The sequence below is a fragment of the Ciconia boyciana genome, chromosome 4, assembly GCF_034638445.1.
Source record: "Ciconia boyciana chromosome 4, ASM3463844v1, whole genome shotgun sequence".
Lineage (NCBI taxonomy): Eukaryota > Metazoa > Chordata > Aves > Ciconiiformes > Ciconiidae > Ciconia > Ciconia boyciana.
The window spans coordinates 68187376-68215207 of NC_132937.1; the positions used below are offsets into that span (position 1 = coordinate 68187376).

General features: G+C 40.1%; 1 protein-coding gene across 1 annotated transcript in view; it reads left to right on the forward strand.

Annotated features, from left to right (window-relative positions):
• The first annotated feature begins 630 nt into the window (after window positions 1-630).
• The window catches only part of FBN2 (fibrillin 2), a 180750-nt gene continuing 153548 nt past the window's right edge, over window positions 631-27832 (forward strand). Inside the window, exons 1-5 of the mRNA XM_072859710.1 lie at window positions 631-1290; window positions 2204-2286; window positions 6090-6188; window positions 6770-6865; window positions 9274-9369. Of these exons, the coding sequence (XP_072715811.1) occupies window positions 1067-1290; window positions 2204-2286; window positions 6090-6188; window positions 6770-6865; window positions 9274-9369 (598 nt within the window). The 5' untranslated portion in view covers window positions 631-1066. The remainder of the gene's footprint in view (window positions 1291-2203; window positions 2287-6089; window positions 6189-6769; window positions 6866-9273; window positions 9370-27832) is intronic.

The window sequence follows — 27832 nt, forward strand, 5'->3', positions numbered from 1 at the left end:
GCCCGGCTCCCTCCCGCGCCTGCTCCGAGCCCTTGCGAGGCCGGGTGAAGGGTCCGTCCCTAGGCTTGACTCTGCCGGGCCGGGCCTCATCCTGCAGCTTCAACCGGGACCTTTCTTTGAACCCCCGGTGCTTTTCCACGGAGGGGTTTTACTTACAAGTCTCTCCGCAAAGGCGGGGCCGTACGCATTCCGCGGGACAGTTCCCAGAGGTTGGGGGGGGGGCAAGGAAAGCGCAGAATTCCCTTTCGGGCCAGCTCGACCCGCACCGCTCCCCCTCCACGTGCTCCGCGCCCCCCCGGCAGCCGCCCGCCCGCCCCCTCGCTCCCCTCCCCTCGCCCGCCGCCCCGTCTTCCCGGCCCCCGCCGCAGCCCCACGTGTGCGACGGCAGCGGCGCCCGCTCCGCTCCGCTCCGCTCCCCTCGGCCCGGCCCGGCCCAGCGGTGCCCGCGGCGGCAGCGCCACCCGCACCCGCATGCCTCGCCCCGCGCCCGCGAAGCCGCCCGCCCCCGCCCTCCCCTCCCCGTCCCCGTCCCCCCGGGCCCGCCGCAGCACCGGCCGGGAGGCAGCGGCCCCGCCTCCGCCGCCTGGCCTCTCCCGCTCCGCCAGCCGGCTGTAAAACCGCCCCCTGTGCTTGGCAGGGGTCTTTGCTCTCCTGTCCGTCCGTCCCGGCACGTTTCTTTGGACGCAGTTATTGTTAATTATCTTGTTCCTATTTTTTTCTAGGGAAATTCAGTGTGGTTCTGTTGGATTTCCTTTTTCGGAGGGGGGAAAGGAAATCCCAACCAACTCAACTTATTTTTTTCCCCTCTTTTTTCCCCTCTCTTTGGAGAGAGAGGAGGGGGGATGCAACGTGGACCCCGCTGTTGGTGTCACCGTGTCCCGCTGACGGCTGCGGCGGCAGGGCAGGCTGGGGAGGAGAGAAGAGAGAGTTTCCGCGGCTGAAGCCTTCCCCCGGCGAGGAGCGGAGCCGTGCCCGCTGACGGCGGTGCGGGACAGGCGCACCCCTCCCCGGCTCCCCGCCCGCCGCCGCCGCCGCCTCCGCCGTTTCCCACCGGGGCAGCCGCAGGATGGGGAGACGGCGGTGGCTCTGGGTGCAGCCCTGCCTGCTGTGGCTGGGCTGCCTGGCGCTCTGGGCGCAGGGCGCAGCCGGGCAACAAAAGCCGCCGCCGGTCCGCCCCGCGGGAGGAGCGGGCGGCATCTACCCTGCCGCCGCGTACCGGGAGGACGGGGCCGGCAGCGCCGCCGCCGCCGGCCGGGTCCGCAGGCGAGGACAGCAGGACGTGCTCCGCGGGTAGGGACGTGCTCCGCGGGTAGGGACGCGCCGCGCCGCGCTCGGGCCTCCGCCCTCCGCAGGCTGAAGCCCCTTCCCTGCTGCCGCCCGGCCCCGGCGGGCGCTCCTCCGGGCAGCGCCGCGCAGCCCGCTGCCCAGCCAGTAGCCCCCTCCCTGCAGCCGCCCCCCGCCTTGCCCCGCTCCAAACCCGAACCTGCGGTCTTCGTTGTTGCCTTCGGTACATCTTACCTTCCGGCCCCTTCATATGGCTAAGGAGTCGTGATTAATTGAACTTGATATTTTGTCCGCGGCTATGAAATACGGTCTTCTAATTAGTGCGATTATATTAGAAGCAGACATTGTGTGGGGCTACGTTACAACTAACAGATGTACCACATTGGGTGTTTTATTCAAGGATGTTACAATATTAAGATACTTTGACATTCATGTTACTTTGACTTCTACTGAGAAACTATGCAAAATCCTTTTTTTCCTAATGTTTTGGGGAGTTCTTGCTCCCTTGAATTAGTTTATTAATCTTTATGACCAGTCAGCCCTTCTGTCTTGTGTCAGACGGCAGGGTGAAGCTAACTTTTATAGCGAGACTTCTAAGACTGTATATGAACACAGAGCCAAACTCATCCCTTGCATATCCTCAGTAGTTCCACCAGGGATGAATGTGGCCTGCTGTTGCCTAGTCTGCCTCTCCTCTTTACACTAACCAGTTGAACTCATACCAAATAAAATGGCTTGGAACTTCTTATAGCAGAGGAAGAGTTTGTTCCTTTGGGGAAGATTTTTTGTAGATGTTTGCTATACGCTTTTTTTGTTTCATGTGGCTGATTTCTTCCCTTGTGTGTATGTAAAACTTTGGATTCTATTTACACTGATTTATATGTTTGTAGATACATTTATTCGTTTGTCTGTGTGACAGGCCAAATGTGTGTGGCTCTAGATTCCATTCGTACTGTTGCCCTGGATGGAAAACACTCCCTGGAGGAAATCAGTGCATTGTTCGTAAGTGTCTGACTTCAAGTTTCTGCTGCCTTAGGGGTAATGATAACAATAAATATTCTTCTGTGAGTTACTGCTCCATTCAGTATGAGAAAAGAGAATTCAGTTCTCTGAATTTTTAAAAAGAAGAAAAAGAAAAAAAAAAAAGGTGGATTTACAGGTCCACATTTCTTGAAAGATTGGCAAATAGCTGCATTTTCTTTGGTGTGTTCATAAGAAGCGTGCCTCCACTTAGTTTTTTAAAAAGAAGAGCATGACAATGAAGGAGAAAGAAAAAAACCTTCCATAAATCAGTCAATTATAGTAACAGGGAAAAAAAGTCCAAAGGTCTTGATATAAAGCAAATCGGATCTGAAGTTTTGTGAAACTTTTATGCTAGGCTTGGAGTTACAATCAAATGGAAAACTTTTTTACATCTGGCGTGCTTATTCTCTTGCCTGTCATTTTTAGTTGTGTTTTAATAGCTATAAAGCATGTAGACTCGGATTACTGCCTGGTCATAATAGGTACTGTGCTGACAGATGTGGCTGTTGACATGGCTCGGCAAAAAAAAAAGCGGGGGGGGCGGTGGGCGGGCAGAGATCTGCTCAGTACTCTGGTTAGGGAAGGTTGTCTACCTAGAAAGGAAATAGAGACTTAAGTTGAATTTTCTGTCTGTTAGATAAATCCTGATATTAGATACAGGCTTCTTAAGAGTCCTTGAATTTTAATGTGAGTCTGTTCCCACTCATCCTAGCCTGTCACCATCTCTTTTGCTAATAAGTATGCTCAACTTCGGCATTCACGTTCAAGAACATATTGCCCTTTACGTAAGCAATGAAGGTCTTCATGATACTCCATCTAACAAACTACAGGCATCCAGGACTAAACTAGGGAAGGAATGGGTGGTAAGGCAAGATCTGCCAAACTTAAAGGTGACTTTTGGGCTGTTGCCTTATGATTCAGGACTATCAGCCTGTTCACATCTACTCATTTTACATGAGTAAATTTGCCTTGCTAATATTTCTTATAACTGTGCCATCTATCACTGATTTTCATCTCCAGTTGACCTAGCATTTCCTAGCAAAGGTTAACAGTTGTCATTCAGAGGAAGATGCTGGTATCAATACCTCTGTGGAATAAGAGGAGCTCCTCAAAATGTTCAGTTCACATTTATCATCTCTTACAGTATTGTCTTACTTAAATGTAAACTGGAGTTTAAAAAATGGATTTAGGCTCCCTAATATGCTGTTGATAGGTTTTTCAAATTCAGCTGGGTATCTAGCTCAAATGAAATTAGGGAAACACAATGATATAGGTACTTTCAGAAATCCTTATAAATTATCCATAAATTGTGACTCTCAGTGCCTCTTAGAGACCTCAGTGTCAGCTCTCTTCACATCCAGAATAATCTTTGACTTACTATTAATTTATGTGCACAAAGGACATCTTTGGGCTCCCGTTTACTTACTGGAGCTTAATTGCAGCTCTCTAACATGTTTGAAGGGTGAATGATTTTGCCAGACCATCTGTAAGATTGGCTGTGATTTATATTTTTAGTGAAGATTTAAGAGCACAGATTTCTGTGCTCACATTAAACATTTGTTGAGATGATGGTCCCTCTAGCTAGAGCTGTATAGCTAGACAAAGCCTCCTGCACAGGATGACAGACAAAGCTAGCAAACTTCTTATTAGAGATGCGTTGATTATAATCAGTGCAGATTGTAACTGGTGATTTTAAAGTATTATTTCATGAAGAGAGATCTACGAGCTAGTGGTAGGTCAACAGGAAACCACGATGACCTTACAGCGTTTTCAGTTGGTAACGTGATGATGGTCGTTGGCAGTCTGTGACATATGTGTGATTAAAAGTGGTCTTTTATCTAAAAAACGAAGGTCTGGTTGGTTTACTTTTCCTTTAAATAAAATAAAGTGTACTGATGAAAGCATATTTAGAATAGGCTTTCAGCTATAGGGCTTTCAGCTGATTAAAAATTATTCCCTAACATAATAAACTAACAGAATGGTCTAAAGGTAGACCTCGCTTAATCTGGAGACTGAGCTACATTATATAAAGATGGACTGAACAGTGATGTAAGGAAAACAGCCCTGTTCCCTGTGTTTGTCAAGTGCTCTGAATCTGAGTCCTATTTCTCACTTTTACCTCTGCTAATGGAAAAAATATTGCTTATCAGTCAGTGGTATGTCAACTAAATATGTCAAAAGTGGTAATTTCAACTAAATAGCGAAATCCCACAAACTCTTTCGCTTCTCATGCCTTCACATTTAGGGCATAGTTGCAGAGGAATTTAATGATAAATGTAGGTGATCCACCTTGCATCTTTTTGATGCCCAATTGTCAGTGGACCACTAGTGTGGCTTTGTTACTCCTCTCTTGTAAAGAAAATGTGGCCTTTATTGGAGTATGTCAAGGCAGGTTTACAAAATCTGGTCTAGTTTGGTCATGTTCGGCATCAGTACAGACCTTCTGATTCAGTGGAGAAAGGGTAAAAGGGAGGATGTAAATTTCACAGGGGGCATATTTGAATTCTATAATGGAGCAAGAAAACAATTTGCTTCCTTAAGGGAGCTGCGTGTCATTTATGCGTGTATTTATAAATCAAAAGTGGAGCACAAGCATTCTGGGAAAGGTCTTATCGCTGCTTTCTTTTTTTATGTATATGGACAGTGGGGTTTTTTTTCCTTTTAATGTATATAGACAGTTTTTTTAGGTAGTTGGTATGTTCTTGGCAAATTATCTACCGGAGGTATTTGTTCCTTTTGTAGTCCTTCAGTGGAGATGTGCTTCCAGATTATTTGATTCTCTCTAAACCCCAGAGTTATTTACAAAGAAACTGTGATTCGTGCTTGTTTTTTTGCTTTACAAGGTGTCTCTTGCACGATAAGTATTTTTTGAGGTCCTCCTGTGCTATACTGGCTCTTAATGTTTCAGGCTCTCTTCTGGTGCATTTGCTAATCCAGCAGGGTTATTTAGATGTGTTCATTTGGATCTCCTTTAGAATCTGGATTTAGCCTTTAACTCTTTTCTGGTTCTGTCGTTCCTTTGTGCAATGGAGCTCCCTTGTCAGTGAGTGAGAAGGGAAGGCACGACTGATGCATCAGGGGGTAGCACAACAGTATGCACATTTTGCACACATAATACGGTGTGGACAGGCTTCCCTGAGATTTTTATAGAGTTAGTTTCTAAATGACAATGTGGGAATATTTAAGTACAGAAAACTATATTTAGGGAAACTACACAAAATCTGCAAAGTCCAGCATTTGAACATCGACTTCCCACAAAACAGCTTTGTGTAAAGGATGGATAATCTTAGAAAAGAGAGACCCTAAAACGCTTCTAAAATAGTGATTATAAGAGAGGAGCCATACCATAAATTGGCATTTATAATCTATATTGTTTATATTCATTCAAATGTTGGATTCTTCGTAAAGTTTTCTACAGGTCTTGTGGTCTAAAATATGTAATTTTAATAATTTTACATTACTTGTGTAATAGGCTGGTATTTCTAATTAGGCAAAGAGTTGATTATCTGGTTTCAGTGGCCAGACCAATGTTTGAATATGCCATACTGGATTCTGTTTGTCTTTAAATTTGTCAGAGATACTGATTAAACCAAAATTCAGTTTGCTTTATTTAACTTACAGTTACTTTTGCATGTATATTAACTGTCCGAATGAACTGAGCATTCAAGTGTTGGTTTGTTTTTTTTTTAAATAAGTTGTTAACATATTTTCAGCTTTTTTTGCTGTAGTTCAAGACTAAGGCTACTGTTAATCACTGTCTTTTTAATTGTATTCTTCCTCAGCGATTTGTAGAAATAGCTGTGGTGATGGATTTTGTTCCCGTCCTAACATGTGTACTTGTGCAAGTGGACAAATATCACCTACTTGTGGATCGAAATCTAGTAAGGACTTACTATATTTATTTTCATTAGAGATGTCATTTTAAGTAATTCTCTTTGAGTATCAACTCAAAAATAACTACTGTGTAAATTCTTTAAAAGAAACTTGTTATTACTGCATACACATGTGTAACTTACACTTTGGTGTATCTCTAGTTTTTTATAAAGTTTGGTATACCATGTGTGCATGTTTACTCTGTGTGACAAATTGAAAAAAAATGTGTTTAAAGAGATAAGCAAGTTTAAATATATATGTGTGTGGTATTAACATTTTCATTGGGTCCATTTTCCTAAGAAATGAAGATTGTACAGCCTCCAAGATAATTAAAAGTTCTAAGTTGCTAAATATAGTCATGGAAAACTAAAAAAACCTCTTCACGGTTGCTTTTAACATAATGGCTGACTAATAGCTACAGCTTGGACGGCTTTGGTTACAAGGATACCTGACTGTACAATTAAATACACAGCATATATTGTATGAAGCTCATGTGTACTTTCACATGTGTCTGTTCTTACCCACATTTGCTTCCTAATGTGGTATTTTTGCCTAACACTGGTATCTCTCTGCCTGGGCTCCGCTGCAGTACAACAGTGCAGCATTAGGTGCATGAACGGCGGCACGTGTACAGACAACCGGTGCCAGTGCCAGAAGGGCTACGTCGGAACTTACTGTGGGCAGCGTAAGTAACTGCTCTGTTGCATCTAAAATTAAATCCATGTAAGTCCTGCAAGTTAGCCTTCTTACTTTAGGTAGAGTAGAAAGATGAAAAAGCCAATATGCTGAAATATAATGAAATATCTGTGAGAAATTTAATGCTGTTTTGGGGTATAGTGTTTAGCTGAAAGTCAGTTCATGCATGAAGTGTATTTGTATTCTCTAAAATTCAAATTAGGCATCCAATTTACCAAATAGTTTTGGAAAATCCTTTGGGAGCAATGGCAGTATACATGCCACTCTCCTTTTCTTACCAGATGACCACTAATTTTTCATTCTCTTTGACGAAGTTTCTGCATCTCAGAAGAACAGCATACCTGCTAGGTTAAAGCATGTTTTTTTCTGTTTTCTACTTGAATAAGAAAAAAGATTAAATACGGTTCAAGCTTTGGGATACCTTTTTGGTTTGGCAGACAAGCTAGGAAGTAAATTATTTGCACAGCTCTACCTATCACAGTACAGTGTTTACAAGCTATACAAATTTAGCAAACAATAAAAATCACTAAAGGCTGCAGGGATGAAGAAGGACTCAAAGTGTATTCTGAGGCCAGCTGGCTACTAATTAGCCGAGAAATTAGTTGCTGAAGCTAGTCTGAAGGAACTAGAGACAAAGAAAAGGCAGCTATGCAAAGAACAGTTAGACTGAATAGTGTGGAAGAATATCCTTTTGTCTTAGTCATTTTTGCAAATGCTAGAGAGCAGTCTTGTTATTGCTTTGTTTCTACCTGGATAAAATTATCTAAACTTTTAGTTAATACTTGTAATTCTAAAATGTGACCCTTGTCATGATCAGATTTACTTTTCAGAGTTTCTGGCCTCTTCCTGCTAATTTTAAAGTATTGGGCCAACACCTGAATGCTCTCAGACAGGACATATTTCCAGTGAATAAATTAAAAGAGGATTGGATTTTCAAGCAGTGACTCTAAAGCAGTCCAGAAAATATGAACAAACTGTGGAGATTGGTCTCAGTGTATAAGATAGTTACAATTTCAAATAAGACTGAGTATTTGTCTTCTAGACACAGTATGTAATGAATGTCTGAAAAATGTAAATATGTCTTTTATTTCTTTTTACTAAAATGTAATTGTGTCTTAAATCTACTGAAGTTAAATGTCTCACTAAAGTGTCATTGTCCCTTAAATCAGTAATGTAACACATGCAGAGAAGCATCTTCATTTTATGCATAAGATATGCATTCTCAGTAAAAAGTAATTCAGTTTTATAGTTCTTGATAAGAAGTAAGGCTTTATCACGTTTCCACGTAACAGTATATTTTATGTTCCCCAGTGTGATATAGGAGGCATGTGTACGTTTTTTCCAGTTTGAAAAATTTACCTTCTCTAGTTTGCTGAGGTTCTTTTGCACTGGGTACTCAAATATGTTACAAATGCCACCTACAAACTGGGGAGACCTGTGTAGGAAGGCAGCCTAGAGCCTTCTAGACCAAAATCTCTTTGCTGTTCAGACCCACTTAAAAATGGTGGGGCTGTCCTTTAAGGTGAAATACTTTGATTTGGAACATGTGCTAATTCTGAACAAGGCTGTATGTCCTGGAAGCAATGAGCCTGAAAATAGACAGAATTAGTTAGTTAAAGCACGCTTTTAATGGTATTTTTCAACCTTGCTGAAAAACTGTCTTCCTTTCAAATTGAGATTTCAGTACTTTGGCAGGAGGCTTTGTTCTTGATTCACACCATTGATAAATAGCATGAGTAGGTGCTCCGAAGTCCCACAGCTGTAAAGTACCTTCTCCATGTATATATAGTGTGGATTTGTACCCCTCCCAAATTGTTTCATTTCTTGTTGGGATCTTTTAGGAAACACAGTTTTTGAAGGTATTTAAAGATGAGTTAAAGTGGTAATTATTTTCCCTTGCTCTAAACATCACTTCTGCCAGCAGTATCAACTCTGAGAGCAGAATTATCTGTCTCTCAGACTCCCCAAGCTTCCCGTCTTGAAAGGTTTGGTGCTGTTGTGACTGAATACCACAACTTAATATACTCAAAAAAAATCAAAATAATTGAGTTTTTATCTGCTAACTTCAGTGATGGATATAAGTTCTTATGATTAGTGACTAGAGCTGCACAACTGTTTAAAAATATACTTAAGTGAAACATCTGCTAAGAATCTGTGCTGAATATGATTAATTAAACAGCTGCTTGCAATTAGCATTAAACAGGTGCTAGTGGAATTTGGGCTAATGGAATTTGCCTTAAAGAATCATTATTGTTGGTGATAACGGGTAGGAAGGAGATCAGTTTGATCTTCAGGTCTAGAGAGACAGAGCAGTTGAGAGGAAAAAAATTATTTTTGAATACCACATATGGTAATCTTTGAAATTTCATTTAAAACTTTTTTTTTTTTAAATTAAAGCTGTCTGTGAAAATGGCTGCCAGAATGGAGGACGGTGTATTGGACCTAATCGCTGTGCATGTGTCTACGGATTTACTGGTCCTCAGTGTGAAAGAGGTAAAAGAAAGAAATAAAGAAGGAAATTATGAGCAGTTATATGCAACGATACAGTATGCACATATTCTATGCTGTGTATTTTCTGGCTGAGCTAGTAAGCTTCCAGTAAACTATTTATTATTTGTAATTTTAGAAAGTGTCTTCCTTTTTAGTCTGGTAGCCACATTTCAGGTTGGCAAGTACAAAGCTCTCACCATTGGTAGGAATTTGAGCTAATTTAGGCTGCTTATTTTGTTTGCATAATAGTTAAAAGATGAGCTATCTTTTGCTCTCAGCTACGTGAAATAACATTACAGCAAAATTGCTGATGGTGTTAGAATTGTGTAAGTGTAACTAACTGAAGGATTGTTTTTCTGTATAACACCTCTTTCATAACAGGAACTTGGGAAGTTATTTGCTCTGATTAGTTCTATCCTATAGGAGAACGTCAGAGATGGAGTGGAAAAAATAACCAATTACCCTAATACTGAGAATAGTTCCTAAAACCATTCTTATTCAAGAAAACATCTTACATGTGGCTTAACTTATAGTGCTTTCATGAATTGGGGACTAAACTAGGGTTTTATTTTAAAATTTTATGGAGAAATCCCTCAGTCTTCTTTTATGGGCTTAGAGATACTGACAAAGTCAGTTTTAATGTCAGTTTTAGCATTAAACTATGTGATTAGCATACAAACAATTAAGGCACTAAGTCCATATATAGTGATTTAGAATAAACCCGCTTCCACTCTCAGAAATCTATACTTCTTGCTTTTTAATATATCAGAGCATTGTTTGTATTTGGAAGCCAAGACTGTGGAAATATAGTAATGTAGAACTGCTCAACATTAGATATAACCATAGAACACATTCTGTGTGCGTCAAACTGACGAGTGCAACCTAAATTACTGTCTATTTGGAATGGATTTTTAATGAGTGGATATAGTGACGATTGCTTATTAAAACAATAATGTTGTACATCCTTTAACATGAAGTTTTCAAGAGTAATCAAAGATGATGCTGAAAACCTTAGCAGAAATATTATTCTTTGTCTTTCTCCAAGTTGGTGTGTTTGTGAATACGTGTTCTCATCAAAAAGGGTACTGAAGAACTGAGCAACCGTAGCGTGAAATGCTGCATAATAGTATGCATTGTTATGTTACTCTTTTAAAATATTCAAAAAGTTGTCAATACTAAAAAGGGGGATGGGACCATTTGCATTAATAGAAAATAGAAAGTCACATTCTTAATTCACATTAGCAGTGGATGAGACACCCACTCAGGGCAGGAGTAGACTTCTTAGACTGATAAGGTCATTTAAATCAGAAAGGACCTCCACAGGCCATCCAGTTTAATACCTGCTCAAAGCAGGTCTAATCAGATCAGCTTGTTCAGGTCCATGTCCAGTCAGGTGTCTAGTCAGAACACCTTCAAGGATGGAGATTCCACAACATCTTTGAAGAACCTGTTCCAGTATTTGACCACCCTCATGGTAAAGAAAAAAAAAAATTCCCTAATATCTAATTGCAATTTTGCATGTTTCAGCGTGTATTTATTGCGTCTTGTCCAATTGCTGTGAGCCTCCAAGAAGTGTCTGGCTTCAGTTTCTCTGGATCCTCTGAACAGATAGTTACAGGAAGCAATAACGTCCCCTTGAAACCTTCTCTTCTTAAGGCTGGATGAACTCAGGTCCCTCAGCCTCTCCACACAGGGCAGGTTCTCTAGCTCCCTGACCAATTTGGTGGCCCTCCCCTGGACTTTGGTCAGTATGTCCATTTCTTTCTTGTATTGGGAGTCCAAAACTGGGCAGAGTACTCTGATGCGGTCTTACAAGTGCCCAATGGAGGTGAAGGACCACTTCCCTGGATTGGATGCTACACGCATCCTGATACAGTCCATGCATCTGGCCTCCTCTGCTGCAAGGGTACGCTGCTGCTTCATGCTAAGGTTGTTGTCTACTAGGACCCCCATAATCCTTTTCTCAGAGCTCCTTTGCAGGCAGTTAGCCTCCAGCTTGTGTTGCTCCGTTAGGTTATTCCATGCCAGGTGTGAGACTTCCTTTGCTTTTGCTGAACTTCATGAGATAACTGTCTGCCCATTTTTTCTAAGCTGTCCAGGTCACTCTTGAGTAGCAGCTGAGCCCTCCAGTATATTGACTGGTGCCCCAAACTTGGTGTCATATGCAATCTTGCTAAGAGTGCACTCTTGTACCATCACCCAAGTTGTTAATGAAGACATTAAACTGTTATTTGTCCCAGTACTTGGCCCTGAGAGACTGCACTAGTTTCCTGGCCTCTAGCTGGACTTTGCCAATCACAACTCTCTGAGCCAGCAGTCCAGCCAATTTTCCACTCACCTTATCTATTCTTCACTTATTCAGCCTGTAACTCACCAATCACAATCTCTCTATGGGAGCCTGTCTCAAAATCCTTGCTCAAGTCAAGCAACATCCACTGCCCTCTCCTTGTCCTCAGGCACCAGTGACCTCAGGATTGAAAGCAGTGATGGCATTTGCCCTTGGTAAATCCATGCTGGCTGCTCCCAAATGCCTTCTTGTCATTCATGTGTTTAGAAATGGCTTCTGAAGGGAATCCTGTGGAATTCTCTGTTTCAAATTCAGCTCTGAAGAGCTCAAAGCTGTATATAAATTGTGAAAATACCTTGCACCATTTTTTTACATTTGTTGACTGTGAAATGGAAATAATTTCCATGTAGATGAAGGAAATAACTAAACCAAACACTGAAAAAGCAGGAGTTTCTATTTGCTGTTCCAGGCTGTTTTGTATACCCACTAGATGTCACAAGCAACAGAGAAATGTAAAGGATGAATTTGTTTCTTTGTCCCTAACTGCTTGTTGCTTTCATTCTTAAAACCAGATTTACAGACTTCTATTCATTGCTGTTGGTTTAGGTTTTTGCTGTTACATGTTACATCCAGCCCATTCTCTGTAGTTGCTTCTTATGAACCAAGCGCAAGGATCTATCAGATCTATTATATTTTAGTTAGTGGGGAAATAGGAAGCATTATTCTGTTAAAAAATCTATTAATAGATTCGTGGAATGGAGAAAAGACCTTTAAAATAATCAGGTCCAACTGTTAACCTAGCACTGCCAAGTCCACCACTAAACCATGTCCCGAAGCACCTCATCCAAACGTCTTTTAAATACCTCCAGGGATGGTGACTCAACCACTTCCCTGGGCAGCCTGTTCCAATGCTTGATAACCCTTTTGGTGGGGAAATTTTTGCGAATATCCAGTCTAAACCTCCCCTCGTGGAACTTGAAGCCATTTTCTCTTGTCCTATCACTTGTTACCTGGGAGAAGAGACCGACCCCCACCTCTCTACAACCTCCTTTCAAGTAGTTGTAGAGAATGATAAGGTCTCCCCTCAGCCTCCTTTTCTCCAGGCTAAACAATCCCAGTTCCCTCAGCCGCTCCTCGTGAGACTTGTGCTCTAGACCCTTCACCAGCTTTGTTGCCCTTCTCTGGACATGCTCCAGCACCTCAATGTCTCTCTTGTAGTGGGGGGCCCAAAACTGAACACAGTCTTCGAGGTGCGGCCTCACCAGTGCCGAGTACAGGGGCATGATCACTTCCCTAGTCCTGCTGGCCACGCTATTTTTGATACAAGCCAGGATGCCATTGGCTTTCTTGGCCACCTGGGCACACTGCCGGCTCATACTCAGCTGGCTGTCGACCAACACCCCCAGGTCCTTCTCTGCTGGGCAGCTTTCCAGCCACTCTTCCCCAAGCCTGTACCGTTGCATGGGGTTGTTGTGGCCCAAGTGCAGGACCCAGCCCTGAGCCTTGTTGAACCTCATACAATTGGTCTTGACCCATCGATCCAGCCTGTCCAGGTCCCTCTGTAGAGCCTTCCTACCCTCAAGCAGATCAACACTCCCGCACAACTTGGTGTCGTCTGCAAACTGACTGAGGGTGCACTCCATCCCTTCATCCATTGATAAAGATGGTAAACAGAACTGGCCCCAATACTGACCCCTGGGGAACACCACTTGTGGCCGGCCACCCACTGGATTTAACTCCATTCTCCACAACTCTTTGGGCCTGGCCATCCAGCCAGTTTTTTATGCAGTGAAGTGTACACCTGTTCAAGCCATGAGCAGCCGGTTTCTCCAGGAGAATACTGTGGGAAACGGTGTCAAAGGCTTTACTAAAGTCTAGGTAGACAACATCCACAGCCTTTCCCTCATCCACTAAGCAGGTTACCTTGTCATAGAAGGAGATCAGGACCTGCCTTTCATGAACCCATGTTGACTAGGCCTGATCACCTGATTGTCCTGTACATGCCACATCATGCACTCAAGATGATCTGCTGCATAACCTTCCCTGGCATCGGGGTCAGACTGACAGGCCTGTGGTTCTCCAGATCCTCCTTCTGGCCCTTCTTGTTAGATGGGCATCACATTTGCTAACTTTAATCAACTGGGACCTTGCCGGTTAGCCAGGACTGCTGAAAAAGGATGGAAAGTGTCTTGGTGAGCACTTCTGCCAGCTCCCTCAGTACCCTTGGGTGGATCCCATCCAGCCCCATAGACTTGTGTGTGTCTGAGTGGTGTAGCAGGTCGCTAACCATTTCCCCTTGGATTACGCGGGCTTCATTCTGCTCCCTGTCCCTGCCTTCCAGCTCAGGGGGCTGGGTACCCAGAGAACAACTGGTCTTACTGTTAAAGACTGAGGCAAAGAAGGCATCAAGTACCTCAGCCTTTTCCTCATCCTTTGTCACTATATTTCCCCCCGCATCCAATAAAGGATGGAGATTCTCCTTAGCCCTCCTTTTGTTGCTAGTGTATTTATAGGAACATTTTTATTGTCTTTTATTGCAATAATAATAATATAATTAATAATAATAATTAATAGTCCATCATGGTGGGATGACTTGCACAACTGGAGTGCTGCAATAGATGGCTATAAACTCTTCAGAAGGGATAGGCAAGGAAGGAGAGGTGGTGGAGTAGCCCTGTATGTTAGGGAGTGTTTTGTCTAGAGCTTAATGATGGTGACAATAGGGTTGAGTGTTTATGGGTAGGAATCGGGGGAAGGCCAACGAGGCAGATATGGTGGCAGTCTCTTATAGAGCACCCAACCAGGATGAAGAGGCAGATGAAATATTCTATAAGCAGCTGGGAGAAGTCTCACAATCGCTAGCCCTTTGTTCTCGTGGGGGACTTCAACTTACCAGATGTCTGCTGGAAATACAGTACAGTAGAGAGGAAACAGTAGGAGGTTCCTGAAGTGTGTGAAAGATAACTTCCTGACACAGCTGGTGAGTGAGCCAGCTAGGGAAGGTGTCCTGCTGGAGCTGTTGTTTGTGAACAGAGGAGGACTGGTGGGTGATGTGATGGTTGGAGGCTGTCTTGGGCATAGTTTTTGATTCTTGGAGAAATAAGGAGGGGGGTCAGCAGAACTGCCACCTTGGACTTCCGGAGGGCAGACTTTGGCCTGTTTAGAGGACTGGTTGACAGAATCCTTTGGGAGGCTGTCTTGAAGGGCAAAGGAGTCCAGGAAGGCTGGACATTCTTCAAGAAGGAAGCCTTAAAAGTGCAGGAGGAGGCCGTCCCCATGTGCCAAAAGACGAGCTGGAGGGGTAGAAGACCGGCCCAGCTGAACAGAGAGCTTTGTCTAGAACTCAGGAAAAAAAGGAGAGTTTGTGACCTTTGTAAGAAGGGGCAGGCAACTCAGGAGGACTACAAAGATGTCGTGAGGTTGTGCAGGGAGAAAATTAGAAGAGCCGATGCCCAACTAGAACTTAATCTGGCTAGTGCCGTAAAAGACAATAAATATTTACATCCGTTTTCAGAAATACATCTTTGTAGAATATATATCTGCCTTCTAGCTAAAATAAGAGACTACCAGGTCTGTCAGTTTCGGATGGATTTTCAAGGGATTGGACAATGTTAGGTTGCTTTATAGTTTGAGCCTTAGTTCAGATGGAGCTTACATTTGTCCAGATTCAACAGTCTAAGACATGTATTCAAGATGGATGAAAGTTATAGCTGAACTATAACATGATAGAATTGTAATATCGCAAATTGATTTCGTTTTTTTTTTATTTATTGCATTCAGATTTTTTTATTTTATTGCCAGGCAACTTGGTAAGCTTGCTTTTTGTCCCAGATAGAAGCAATTGTTCCTGGTTAAGATTTGCTTCTATTCTTTGACTAGATTCAGGACTGTGGAATCATGTTAATACATATGACAGACTCCAGCTGTGATGATGGCTCAGAGTTTTTACTAACGATGCTTATACTTTAAATAGGTTGACTTGCTTAAAAGATTCTAGTACATATGAGTATTATAACTTAACTTTTGTGGTGATTAAAGCATTGAAGTTTGCTTTCTTACAATTCATTGTGAAACTTTAAGCTGCAGAATTCAAGCCACGTAAAGGAATTAAACACCCATGTTTTGGCATCCATATTTCTTAGCTGTCCTTGAAAGTCTTAGCCTTTCAATTCTATGTGTAGAATGCTATTGCTGTACGAAATTTAAGCTACATTACATGGTTATTTGAAAACTGAGTTGTTATAATTAAAAGTTTACATTTCCTTACTTGAAATTGGAGGTAGTAAGCCAAATTTACTTCTGGCACTGTCACAGAAATATAACATATATGTAATATATATAATTGCATATATAATTTACATATATAATATAATATGCTTTTATGACAGTGGACAGGGCTAAGTGAAATTTCACCTAGTCTCTTATCTTGGTGTTGCCTAGACTTTCTCATATTCAAAAAAAGAAGTTACTAATTTATTGTACTACTATTCAGTTAAAGAAAGATGACTCCTGTAATATACCTTGGTAATGACTATAAAAAGTCTCTAATATAGTAACTGTAAATGTTATTTTTTTTATGCTTTACATGAGCTGGAGTTCATGAAAAAACTGTAAAAGATACCTTAAATGCCTATTCTGTTCAGAAGTAATTTGTAATTTGCGCTTTTAACCTAATAAGTTTATGCTTTCCAACAAAATGGCAAAGGCAATGATTTCTTCATCTGTTGGTTGCAATAGTTGCCTGTAATACTTTACAGTAAGAAATCCCTCTGTGGTTTAATTTTAAACTGAATTTAGCAACAGTTCATAACTCTTTAACTAAAATTTTATAGTTTAAGGTTATGTGAACTTCCCTTGCAAATCACATCAGAGTTATAAGAGATTTTATTTTGTTATTTTTTTACATTGCTGTGTTTTAAATGCATACTTTTTATTGTTCTGTAAATTAAGTTCTTTTAAATTAGGTATTTTCTTCCTAATATAGAACATGTGTAGCTTTCCTTCAGATTGGCCTCCCAGCCTCAGTTACATGATAAAACGTGACTGCTTGTTCAGCTATCTGGGCTCCAAGCAGACTAATTTCCGGGCTGGAGACAGGAGGCTGAGCAGCAACTAATGACTGGCATGATTACAGTATTTAACTTGAGACTTGCTGCTGGGTTAACAAGAAAGCAGAACCTGTTTGGGAGCTCGTGGTTTACTCTTTCTGATGTGTACAATGAACTTTTATATTTCTTATCAAAGTCTGTTCTTTTGGTCAGCTTCTTGTCTTTGATTTATAAACACACATGATTCGAGCAGTCAATTTTGTCTGTTTTGTTGTGTTTTTGTTTTGTTTTTTTTTAAGAAAAAATAGGTGTTGAAATTTTGCTGTTGAATTTTTCCCAGTGAAAAACAATTGAAAAAAAAGAAACAGATTAAGAAGGCTCATTCTCAGTTGTACACATAAGAGGAGTTTTTTCTAGCATGACCAGTTCCTTTGGTTTCTCAAGACTGTCTGAGCAAATGATATTTGTATTAATGAACATGACCTGTGCATTTTTTTAATTGATGATCTATAGAGGTATGAAGCTGTGGAAAAGCAATGTTGTTTTCTTCCTTCTTTATGATGGGTTAAAGGGAGGAAGAAGCAGTGGGAAAGGAGAACCCTGTCACTGATCTAAGTTTGCCTTCGTCCTACGTAGAAGGAGAAAGAACAGTGCTTGCTTACTCTGTACGTAAATGGCTTATAATGGGAAGCAAAAGAGTTTGGACTAAGTAGGAATGCATAGCTTGGGAGGAATATCCTTTTGAAGAAGAGAGAGGATTTCAGATAAAGCTATCAAGCTTGGGTGGGTGAGAGAAGAGGAAGAATGAAGAAATATAATAGTTGAATATAGCGTGAGAACTTCTGAACGGGGGGAGCTTTTGGGTTGTTCTCAGGAAAACGGCTGCTAATGTGTCTTAGCTCAATGTGTTTGTTGCACCTGGTATTCCCAGTACAAGTGTCTGGATGCTTTCTCTGACTGTCTGAATTTTGGAATTTCTGTCTATCAAAGGAGTTGAGAGCCCGTACCTCATGACAGATGCAGTAAATCAGTGACTGGGGCAGCTGCCTCCCTATAGGTTCTTACTGGGTTAATAGGGAAGGCTCTGCATAGATGCAGCCAGGTAGTCAGTAGAAACGCTCCTCTATGCAAGGCAGCAATTTTTATGCCAGTTCTGCATTGCCTACGAGAACTTGGCCCATTGAAGAGTCTTAGGAGGGACAGCAACAGAGGAAGTGAAGCATCCCTGGTGTTGGAGAACAGGGTGTTGCAGAGGATAGTGAAAAAGGTTTGAGGCAGAGGATGTAACTGAAATAGAGGTTCATTCTGTGGGGTAGGAGAGCATACATCTGACATTATATTTGAGATCAGTTACCCTCATCTGACCCTCTGTGATAGGAAAATAACCAGTGATGATCCCATGTCTAAGGACAATAGAAGAAAAAGGGGAAAAAAGAGGAAAAAAGAAAAAAGGTTTTCTTCAAGCTGGGAAGAGGATGAAGAAGCTAATCAACAGCAGAGAGAAAGGGGTAGAAGTAAGCGAAAAGCATTCTCAGTGAAAGTGTTAATAGTATATAGTAACTGAGGCAAAAGAGGAGAGAACAAAGAAAACAGAACTGAAGTGGATCTGTACTGAAGAAACTGATAGGCACTTAAAAGTTATATAGATATTTTGGGATAATACATATGAATAAAATTAAGCTTATATAGCAAACTGACACAATTTTATATAGGACTCAATACTTCTCAAATATATTTTTATTATAAGGAAAACATACAATTCATATTTAGTGCATAGGGCTGCTGAAGATGCTTGTGTCTTCTTAAGTGACAGTGATTAGGTGTAAATGAAGCAAGGAGGGAATGAAATCCTTTAAGAAACTACTCTTTCCTCTGACAGGTATTCAAAAGATCTTTTAACTTTACACAACTTTTGTATATCTGTTGATGGCAGCAGTACCATGAGAATAAGGAGTGAAAACCTTTTGTGCATGTATTCAGATCTTGTGTGTTTGGTCTTACCCCTGTAATCTCATAAACTGCAGAACTTCTTGCCATGCAGGCTATGGCAGGTTATGTTCAAGAGGTTTCCTGTCTACCAGCTGTAGTGTACTGCTGCACGAGCGGTTATAAAGGAACTGTACTTTTTCTCAAGTTGCTTGGTTTATTTTAGCTGTCCCCCAATGGTTGTAAACTTTGTTCAGGTGCTTAACAGCAAAAATGCTCTTTAGATCAATGAGCTCTTCTCTTTTTGTATGAGTTGTGGGAATGTAACTTTTTAATTTTGCTGGTTTTTGCATTATAGTGGCTACTATTAGCCTAAACTGAAATAGAGGTTCTTTATGTGGGATAGGATGTGTGTGTGTATGCATAAGCAGGTCCCCTCTCTGAAGAGCTAACTGGACAAAGGAAGTATTATTACTCTCTTCCCTGCCCCCAAGACAGGCTGAGGCATGTGAGGTTGTTACTTGTTGAAGGCTGAGCAGGGAAGCTTCAGCAGAATTAGCAATCAACCAAATATCCTGAGTTTCAGTCTGAGGTTTTAACTAGGGGGGGGTCATACTGCCTGTTTTATTAACATGGTGTAAGACTGTTGAATTTTGCATGCTCTAGGAGTGAGTATAAATGAAAATGCAGGGCATTTGAGGAGAAGACAGAAAGAAAGGAAGGCAATAAGATGAAATAAAAAATAATTACTAAATGCTGCTCTCAAATATCAATCAGCAGTCTTTTCTTCTTGCCACAGGGCCATGTGTCCTGGTGTCTTTTTTTTCAGTGCACAGTAAGTGGAATATTTACCTGCTAAACCCCAGTTTAATTCATTTTTAGGCATTGGGAAGTGGAGTGTATGGTCTTGAGGTATGTTCTGCAAGGTCGTACAGGAGTCATTCAAGGCCTGTTGAGTGAAGAAAAAAAACATTAGTTCACTGTAGCATACACTAACTACGTGGTCCAGTTCACAGGGGTGTTCATCACCACTGGGGTAAATAAAAGAGTTACATCATCAACTTGCAGTCTAATTTAACTAAAATCAATTAAGTTTAATCAATTTAACTAAAAAGAAGTTAGTGGTAGTTTAAAGCTCTACAAAACATGAATCTTCCTAAAATTTTCAATTTTCACCCTGCTTTCCTACTTACTTTATTTTCTAAATTTTCTGTTAAAAACCGTTTCTGTCAGCTTTTTCCACACATAGTGGAAAGTTGATTATAAGCAAAATGCCACAGTGCTGGTGGTATTTAAAAAAAAGCTTCGGTTTAAAATAAAAAAGCACACCTCTAATTTCTCTTGGAGATAGTAAGGGGTAACAATTGCGAATACCTGCAGCAATAAGAGGTAAAATTTTATCTGACAAGAAAGTACCTGATTCAGGAAAATAGGTCAGATTATCTGTGTTAGAAGAACCTGCTTGTTATTTTCATTGTTTGTTTGAGACTAGAGGCATCATCAGATGTTTATAATACATACAGTTAAGTGCAGTCCCTGCTCAGAGAACTCCTTTTCCTTCTACACGTTCAGACCTGTAGATATTTGCATACATCAGTCTTTGATGGATTACAGTAGTTATGATGGGCAAATTCAGAAAGCTACTTTCAGGCTCTTAGATATCAATAGCTACTAGCATTGCAGGGCTCTGGCACTACATTACCTAGTTTTGCCATCCATCATTGTCTCCAATAACAAGGCTTTCAGACTTTCCTTCCGTCACCTTTCTGAAGCTGACAAATAACTATCTAAAGCATTAAAAACCCCACAAGATGTCCACAGAGTATATGTTTATTTGTTGTTAGCAAGTATCTAAAAATTTCTCTCTTCTAGCTGTGCAAAAGAGTTAACATTTTGCAATTTAAAAAAAGACATGAATGATGCTGAACATGCCATTGGCAGTAATGATTAAGAAAGTAGTGTAATCCCAGTCAGTGTCTTTCTCTTGCTTCCCTCTTTTCCTTTCTTTGGGTACTTCAGGATGTGATTCCTGAAGCTTCATTATTATGATTCCTGAAGATTCCTGAAGATTAGTAGATTCCTGAAGATTGATTAGTATTCCCTCCCTCTTGCCCACTTTTCCTCTGGTTGCATTATCATAGTCAGTCTTTTAGATAAGTATCTAGCAATGGGTAAAGCAAACAAAGTCACTTCATGCTAGAATGCTAATAATATATAGCATATACTTGTAAGGTACTTGAATAATTCTCACAGTGAGTGTAATATATGTCTCTGGATGCCAAAGACCAAAGCTGGTTATGCTGTTTTGGACAGAAAAAGATCATGGTAGCAGACTTAGTGAGTCTGAATCTACAGTTCAGAGATGCAATGGCAGCACAATCAATTAGGTAAAAGCTAAAGTCCATGTCAGGGATCAAAGCGCCATCGTACTCATCAGCTGAACAAAGATAAACTCTGGTCTAGAGAGTTCCTGTGGCCTGTTACTACAAATGAGAAGAGGGAAGGATGCTTAAACTGAATATGGGCCTTCACGGGAAGCCAACAGTAGTAGGGAACCGTACCTTTTGAAAGGATATGGTGTGGCTGGAGAATCAGTTCCTTCCTTTCCTTTTGTGGAGAAATCAAACCTTGAAGGAAGCAGATGGCTATGGGCATCCTTAGTTCTGAGTGACTTCTGAACAGCACAATTTATCAGAAGCAGCCTCTGCCCACCTCCCTGAGAAACCATCTTGAGGAGTATAGAGCAGTTACAAGTTCCTCTAGAGCTGAAACTGGGGAGGGAAAAAAAGAAAAAAAGAAAAAAAACACCGAAATATGTTTCTATCCACAAACAGTAAGCACCAGTGAGAGAAAAAGGTAAAAATCCTTCAATGAAGCAGCCTTGTTACTGTTTACTGTAGCTGGTTTTGAAGGACTTGACGTCTTTAATACTTTTCAGTTAGTTCAGGCATATGACAGGTAAGTTTTAAAGTGTTATAGATGTGGGGTTATTGCACTTTCTGTTAGAAATAAAAGCAGAAATTTTATGCCTTTAAACTAGCTCTACAAAAGGAAGATGAAAATACAGATTTGAATAACTTCTTCCAAGGACTTGAGAATTTTCAGCAGAGTAAAATGGAGCTCTCCTGCAACTCAGGCACACGGAAAGCTTCTTCGCTTCAAGTCAGGGTTTAAAAGGGAAGCACTGTAGCTACACTGCTCCAAACTGTGAAATGAAAGAAAGAACTAGCAGAGTTGTTACACTCTGTATTTATGGCAAATATTTTTTGTTCATATACATATTTTTTAAATCTGTATTTGAAAACTAGTGTTTTCTATTTACCTACAGGAGTAGCAAGACCAGGAGAACATAAAATATTGGGGTTTTATGTGTCAGGTAGGACTTAGACTGGGTTATGTTCCTCATCTAGCAATTGCTCACTGAAAGGTAAAACGAGGGTCTGATAATGTAGAGCAATGGACCAAAATCATAAGTGGGGAACATGTTGCAGAGGAGAGGGAAGATGATGTCTTTGGAAAATTCTGTCTAGTCTTATCTCTTTCCTTCCTCAGTGAAAATTTTACTCTTTGCCAGATGCATTGGAATATGACTTTTTTTTTTTTTTGGTAATTAGTTGGGGGGTGAGACTACAGCAGCTGAGCAAAGCCATGATAGATTTGTTAGAGTTTCAGAAAAAAATAATTTCTTCAGAAAAATGAGGAAAATTATTAATTTTATTAAACTAATTTATTTGTAATATATCCAGAAAAAAAAAATCTGGAGATATTTGCAGAATATCTAGGTAAGTGAGAGATCACAATAAAATTGAGACACTTGTCAACAGGGATTGTCTTTAACAAAGAAAGTGCAAAGGCCCCTGAAACATTCAAGTGAATAGGAAAACTTTTGTCAAATTCAGCAAATGCTAATGTTTTGTATTGCTTATGTAGGCATTGTAGGCAAATTTTAAAATTGGAAAAAAGGAGAAATAACTTTAATTAAAGAACCCAGTTCTGAAGTACTGTAAAAATCAAGAAAAAATTAACTTCTTTGCTTTTGTGACTGTAGAATGTACTAGGACAAATTAGACAAATAGATTTACTGATAAATTTACAAATATTGTGTTAGAGGAGGCTTGAGAGATCCTCTGGGGAATTCAGCAACATTGAAAGTTGTTTATTTCTGTAATGGTTACAAATGTTTGAAATTGTGTTGGATTTCTGTATTGTTTGTAAGTACTTGTGTAAAACTTGAAAAACTTGAAAAAACTTGAAAAACTCTACCCATAAAGAGATCCTGCTGAGGTATAATTTGGAACAGTTTTCATGTTGTATAGAAGTTTATATTATCCAAGAACATTAGATGAATGTGAACATTAGAAGCTCTTGAAAATGCCTGCAGAGAAAGTCACTGCATATGGGAGAGCTGTTGTACAAAATCAGACCAAAGGGGCAGTCTAGCCTAGGATCCCGTTGCTGCCAGTAGCCGGTTTAACAGGAGAAGTGGCATTTCCTTGAGTTTTTTCCCAGGGTCGGATAATTTTGTGGATTATTTATAATAATCCACATATATAATATGTATAATATAATATATATATATATGTATAATATATAATATATAATTATATTATAATTTTGTGGATTGCTCAGGATTTTTCTGAGCAAGTGGCATTGTAATCATTTGTAACACCTTGTCATTCATTTTTCTGCGGTGCTTGTGACCAGCTTTGTTTGTCCCTTTCGTCACTCCTGAGATCACTTAGGAATACGTGAATCAGTGTGTGTCCCAGCATTCCTTCCAGCATGAAAATTAGTCACATACTCCCCATTTCGTCATTCTTGTTTCTTACTTATTTAAGGAGCTTCCCTCTTATTTTGTGCCTTGTTTTCTTGAAGAGCCTATGGTTGAGGTCCTTTGGGTATCCAGCTAGATTGTATCTGCTTCCACCTAACAGGTGTGTTGATTCATTAAGGAACTACACTAAGTATATAGAGTTTGATTTTCTTTCACAAAAGCCACATTGATTCTTCCACAATGCTATATTTATCAGTATTCCTACATCAGTTAAAACCTAGCAATTGAAAAAAGGAGACTTATGGCATACTTCTTGACTCTGAAAGTTTTTTAAATTCACATTGGTGTGGGTATAGGTTTAGAAATGGAAACTATGGGAATTCTGCAATTTCTTGGTTTTTTATGTGAAGATACATGAATTTCTGTAAACTTGGTAATAAAAGTTGTGCTCTGGCTCTGGGGGGTCTATGTCCTCCTTTTACCCTCTGACTTAATCTACTTGATTGGCTTATGCTAATCTTCTGGTTTTTAAACTTCGGTCATGGATTCTTTGTCTAGAAACAAATAATCTTCTTGGGAATGTTCCACTTCCTGCAGTTCTTCTATAGGACGTATTTTTTGTTATTAATATCAAGTTTTGAAAAGAAATCTTTAAATGGAAACCTTTTAATTGTCCTTAGAGTACAGCATGAAAATGCAAGAACAAGATTTTCACTGTTTTCCAATCTAAGTTTTATGAAGATTTTCAAGTCTTGGTTGGGTGAATCAAAAAGTAGTTTTGTCTCCCATCCTTAGTCATTGACCTGCATGCTGACAGCATCCACAAAAAGCAAGTGTTGCAAATACGGGAACTGGACAGAGGCTGTCAGTCCAAAGATCCAGTACCTCAGACTGAAGCCTTGGCATATACAAGTGACTGAAGCAAACCAAACAGCTCCTGTGGTGGGTTGACCCTGGCTGGCTGGTAAGCCCCCACCCAGCTGCTCGCTCACTCCCCCACAGTGGGATGGGGGAGAGAAACTGAAGGGCAAAAGCTGAAAACTCGTGGGTCAAGATAAAGAGAGTCTCATAGGTGAAGCACAGTGGTGCACACAAGCAAAGCAAAATAAGGAATTTATTGACTACTTCCCATCAGCAGGGAGCTGTTAAGCCATTTTCTGGAAAGCCAGGTCTCAGCATGTGTAACAGTTACTTGGAAAGACAAACGCCATAACCACAAACCTTCCCCCTTCTTCCTCCTTTCCTCCAGCGTTTTTTGCTGAGCATAAAGTCATATGGTATGGCATATGCCTCTGCTCAGCTCGGGTCCACTCCCAGCCTCTTGACCACCCCTTGCCTATTTGCTGGCGAGAGCAGAGTGGGAAAGGATAAAGAAAGAAAACCTTGATGCTGTGCAAGAACTGCTCAGCCATGGCCAAAACACTGGTCTGTTCCCAGCACTGCATTAGTCACAAATCCAAAACACAGTACTTCCACCAGCTGCTGTGAAGAAAATTAACTCCATGCCAGCCAGCCACACTACACCTCCCAGAAAGTTTCTCAGACAATATAGATTTATAGTGGATTTTTTATTTAAGAAAATAAAGGAATGGATAGGAATTTTCCAGAATTCAACTTTAATTGACATTCACATTAATTTTTGAAATTCAAATTAAAAATTTAATTATTGGTGCAGCAAATTGAAAATAACTATAATGCCATCATTATAAAATGGATCTCACTGAAGTTCGGTGTGATGTTTTTGTCACTGTGTTAAGCATTGATGTCCTGGATTGTTTGTCCTGTATTCATAGTTTCAGCTTGTGTCGTAACTACAAATCCAATTGTCTTGTGTGCATGATTTGTCATACATTTATATGCAAAATGAATCATTGAAGGGGGTGTGTGTGTGTATGTAAGCTTTGTTATTCCAGTTGTTACCACATGGTAGTTCATCTGAGTTCTTTTATAAAAACAAGTGAGAAAACAGTGAGAAAAGCTGCTGTTCTGACAGTAGTGAAATAATGGCATTTTACACATTTTTAGAAGTTTTCAAGGGTATATGAGGCAATGTTGGTCCTGTTCTCTTTCCTCTAACTTCCAGAGCCCCCAGAACCCCTTCTGGGTTTTGTCATACCCAGGACATTTTTATAATAAGATGTCTAAATGATCTGGTGAACATTTATTGTAGATTGCTCAACTTACATAATTAAATAGTTGACTATTCTATGGCCTGTCTAGTATGGTGTCAACACATTTTATCCATAGCTTTAGCATTGATGAATAACTGCCCTGAGGCATCATAAGCCTTCTTGTTCTTTTGGCATACTAAAATAGTGTGATGTTCTTTGCCCTGAGTGAATGCTTGCCACCATTTTTATGTGTGGCCATGATGCCATTGTGGCCTTTTATCAATATAGGAAATGTATGAATAATTCAATAGAGTTGTTTCAATAGAAGCAAACGTATGTTTTCTTTAGAGTAAAACCAGGTTGTGATTCATGTTGTTCTTACACACTTGTTGGGGCTGCTGTGACATGGTTTGTGTGTGTTTGCAAATGGCTCCTTAAAGACATCCTTTAAAGAATGTAATTTTTTAACCTGAAAAGTTGCATTTCCTCTTTCTTTTTCCTGTTTAAAAATGTTTGAGTCATCCAACCTGTAAAACAGGAATAATACCATATAATCAGTTGCACAGCATAACAAGAACAAATCAGTGTGTATCAGTGTGTATACTAAGATTAAAATTCTTTGAAAGGATTTAGTTAATAATTAATATAGTTATACAAATCATCATCATTTGAAAAACAGTCAAAGAAGAATTAACTGCATTGTGTTTGTTGTTTGGGAAGAAGCAAGAACATGGCAAAACCAAAAAATGTTGCACAGAGCATGTAACTGACAAATATTTTATCAAAATTATGAAAAGGAATGTTTGACAAGAAATAGATTTGCCGTGAGTCCTTTGGGAGGACGCCATTTTTTCCTCCTTTAGAAGTTGCATGCTCAGGCTGGTTTGCTCTGTAATTCCTTCCAAAGAGCCAATGAAGATTCTAGTGGTCTGGATTTTCTGGTTGTTCTAAATTCAAGGAAGGGAGGGTGCTCAAGTTTCTTAGTTAAGGACTTGAAATTTTGTAAATGATAGATATCTGTCATTTATGTCTATCTATCTTTCCATACAATGAAAAGCAAAGTGCTAGGAGAAATCTAAAATGGCTTAATTTATTAGTATTAACTAAGTTGATAACAGTAAAATGTAATTTAATTGTGTGTTATATTAATTGTATATTTAATTGATATTTCAATTAAGTGTTATTGGATCAATATTAAATATGTTTCTAGTATAGTTACAACTTTTCATGGTCTAGTGGAGGTAGAAGGAAATGATGATTTTTTCAGGCAAATATCTCCTTAGAAACACGGGTTTGTAAAAGCCTGTTGCTGACCTTTTTTTAGATGACTCTTTATAGAGAAGATTTTTCATTATTTAGTCGCTACCTTAAATTAGCCAACTAATAGCCAGTGATATGCAAAGTGTTTAAAGCATGAAAAGCCCAAAAGAACAGCAAAGGAGAAATCAATGGAAATAAGAAATAAAGTGGGAGCTGAAATATTGCATATGAAGCAATGACCTGTTGAAAATGGTGGAAGGAAAACAGTCAGGAATGAAATTGAATAGAATAAAAGCAGCATGGGTAAATGGTAAAATCTGCATCAGACAGGGCTTGACAAAAAGTGTTTTGATGAGCCCCGTGGAAAATGAAGACATTAGTGCTTAAGGTCAGTTCATAGCCAAGTTTCAACACATTGTCAGTTCACAGCAGTGCAGCTATACACACTGTAACACTATCAGTGCATTTGAAAAAGCTGTAGTAAGATATTGGCTGGAAATCTTGACGTGCTGCTAAATTTGCTGAGGTGTTAAAAGCTGTGCAACAAGGGTTTTGGAAAAATTTCAGGAAAAGCAGGAGGGATATCACTAAGATCAGTTCTTACTGATCTTAAATACAAAGTGAAAAAAAAGAAGAGGTAATAATAATCCTTATAAAGGAAATACTACTAGAAGAGTGGTGGCACAGGTCTGCCTACTCTTCTCTGAATCTTCAGCTGCTCTGTATGCCCCATTAAGGACACTCACCTCAGCATGTGGCTTTGTGGTACTGTGACAATCTCGCTTTTTTTTAGCTTCTTTGTGTGTTTTGTCATTGTGGTATGAATTTTTTTTTTTTAAAAAAGAAACTGTTGACTACTTATGTGCCAGGTTATTGGGCAAATCACTATTTTGGATACTCTGTCATCTTCAGATTTTAGGAAACATTTCCTGAGGATTGTCTTTTGCCTGTGCATACTTTTCCTGTAAATGCACAGCTTTGTATTTTATGTGAGCTTTGAGCTGATTTTCAGGTAGGGTATGGCATGGCATACGTTATGTGTCCTAAACAAATGCATGAT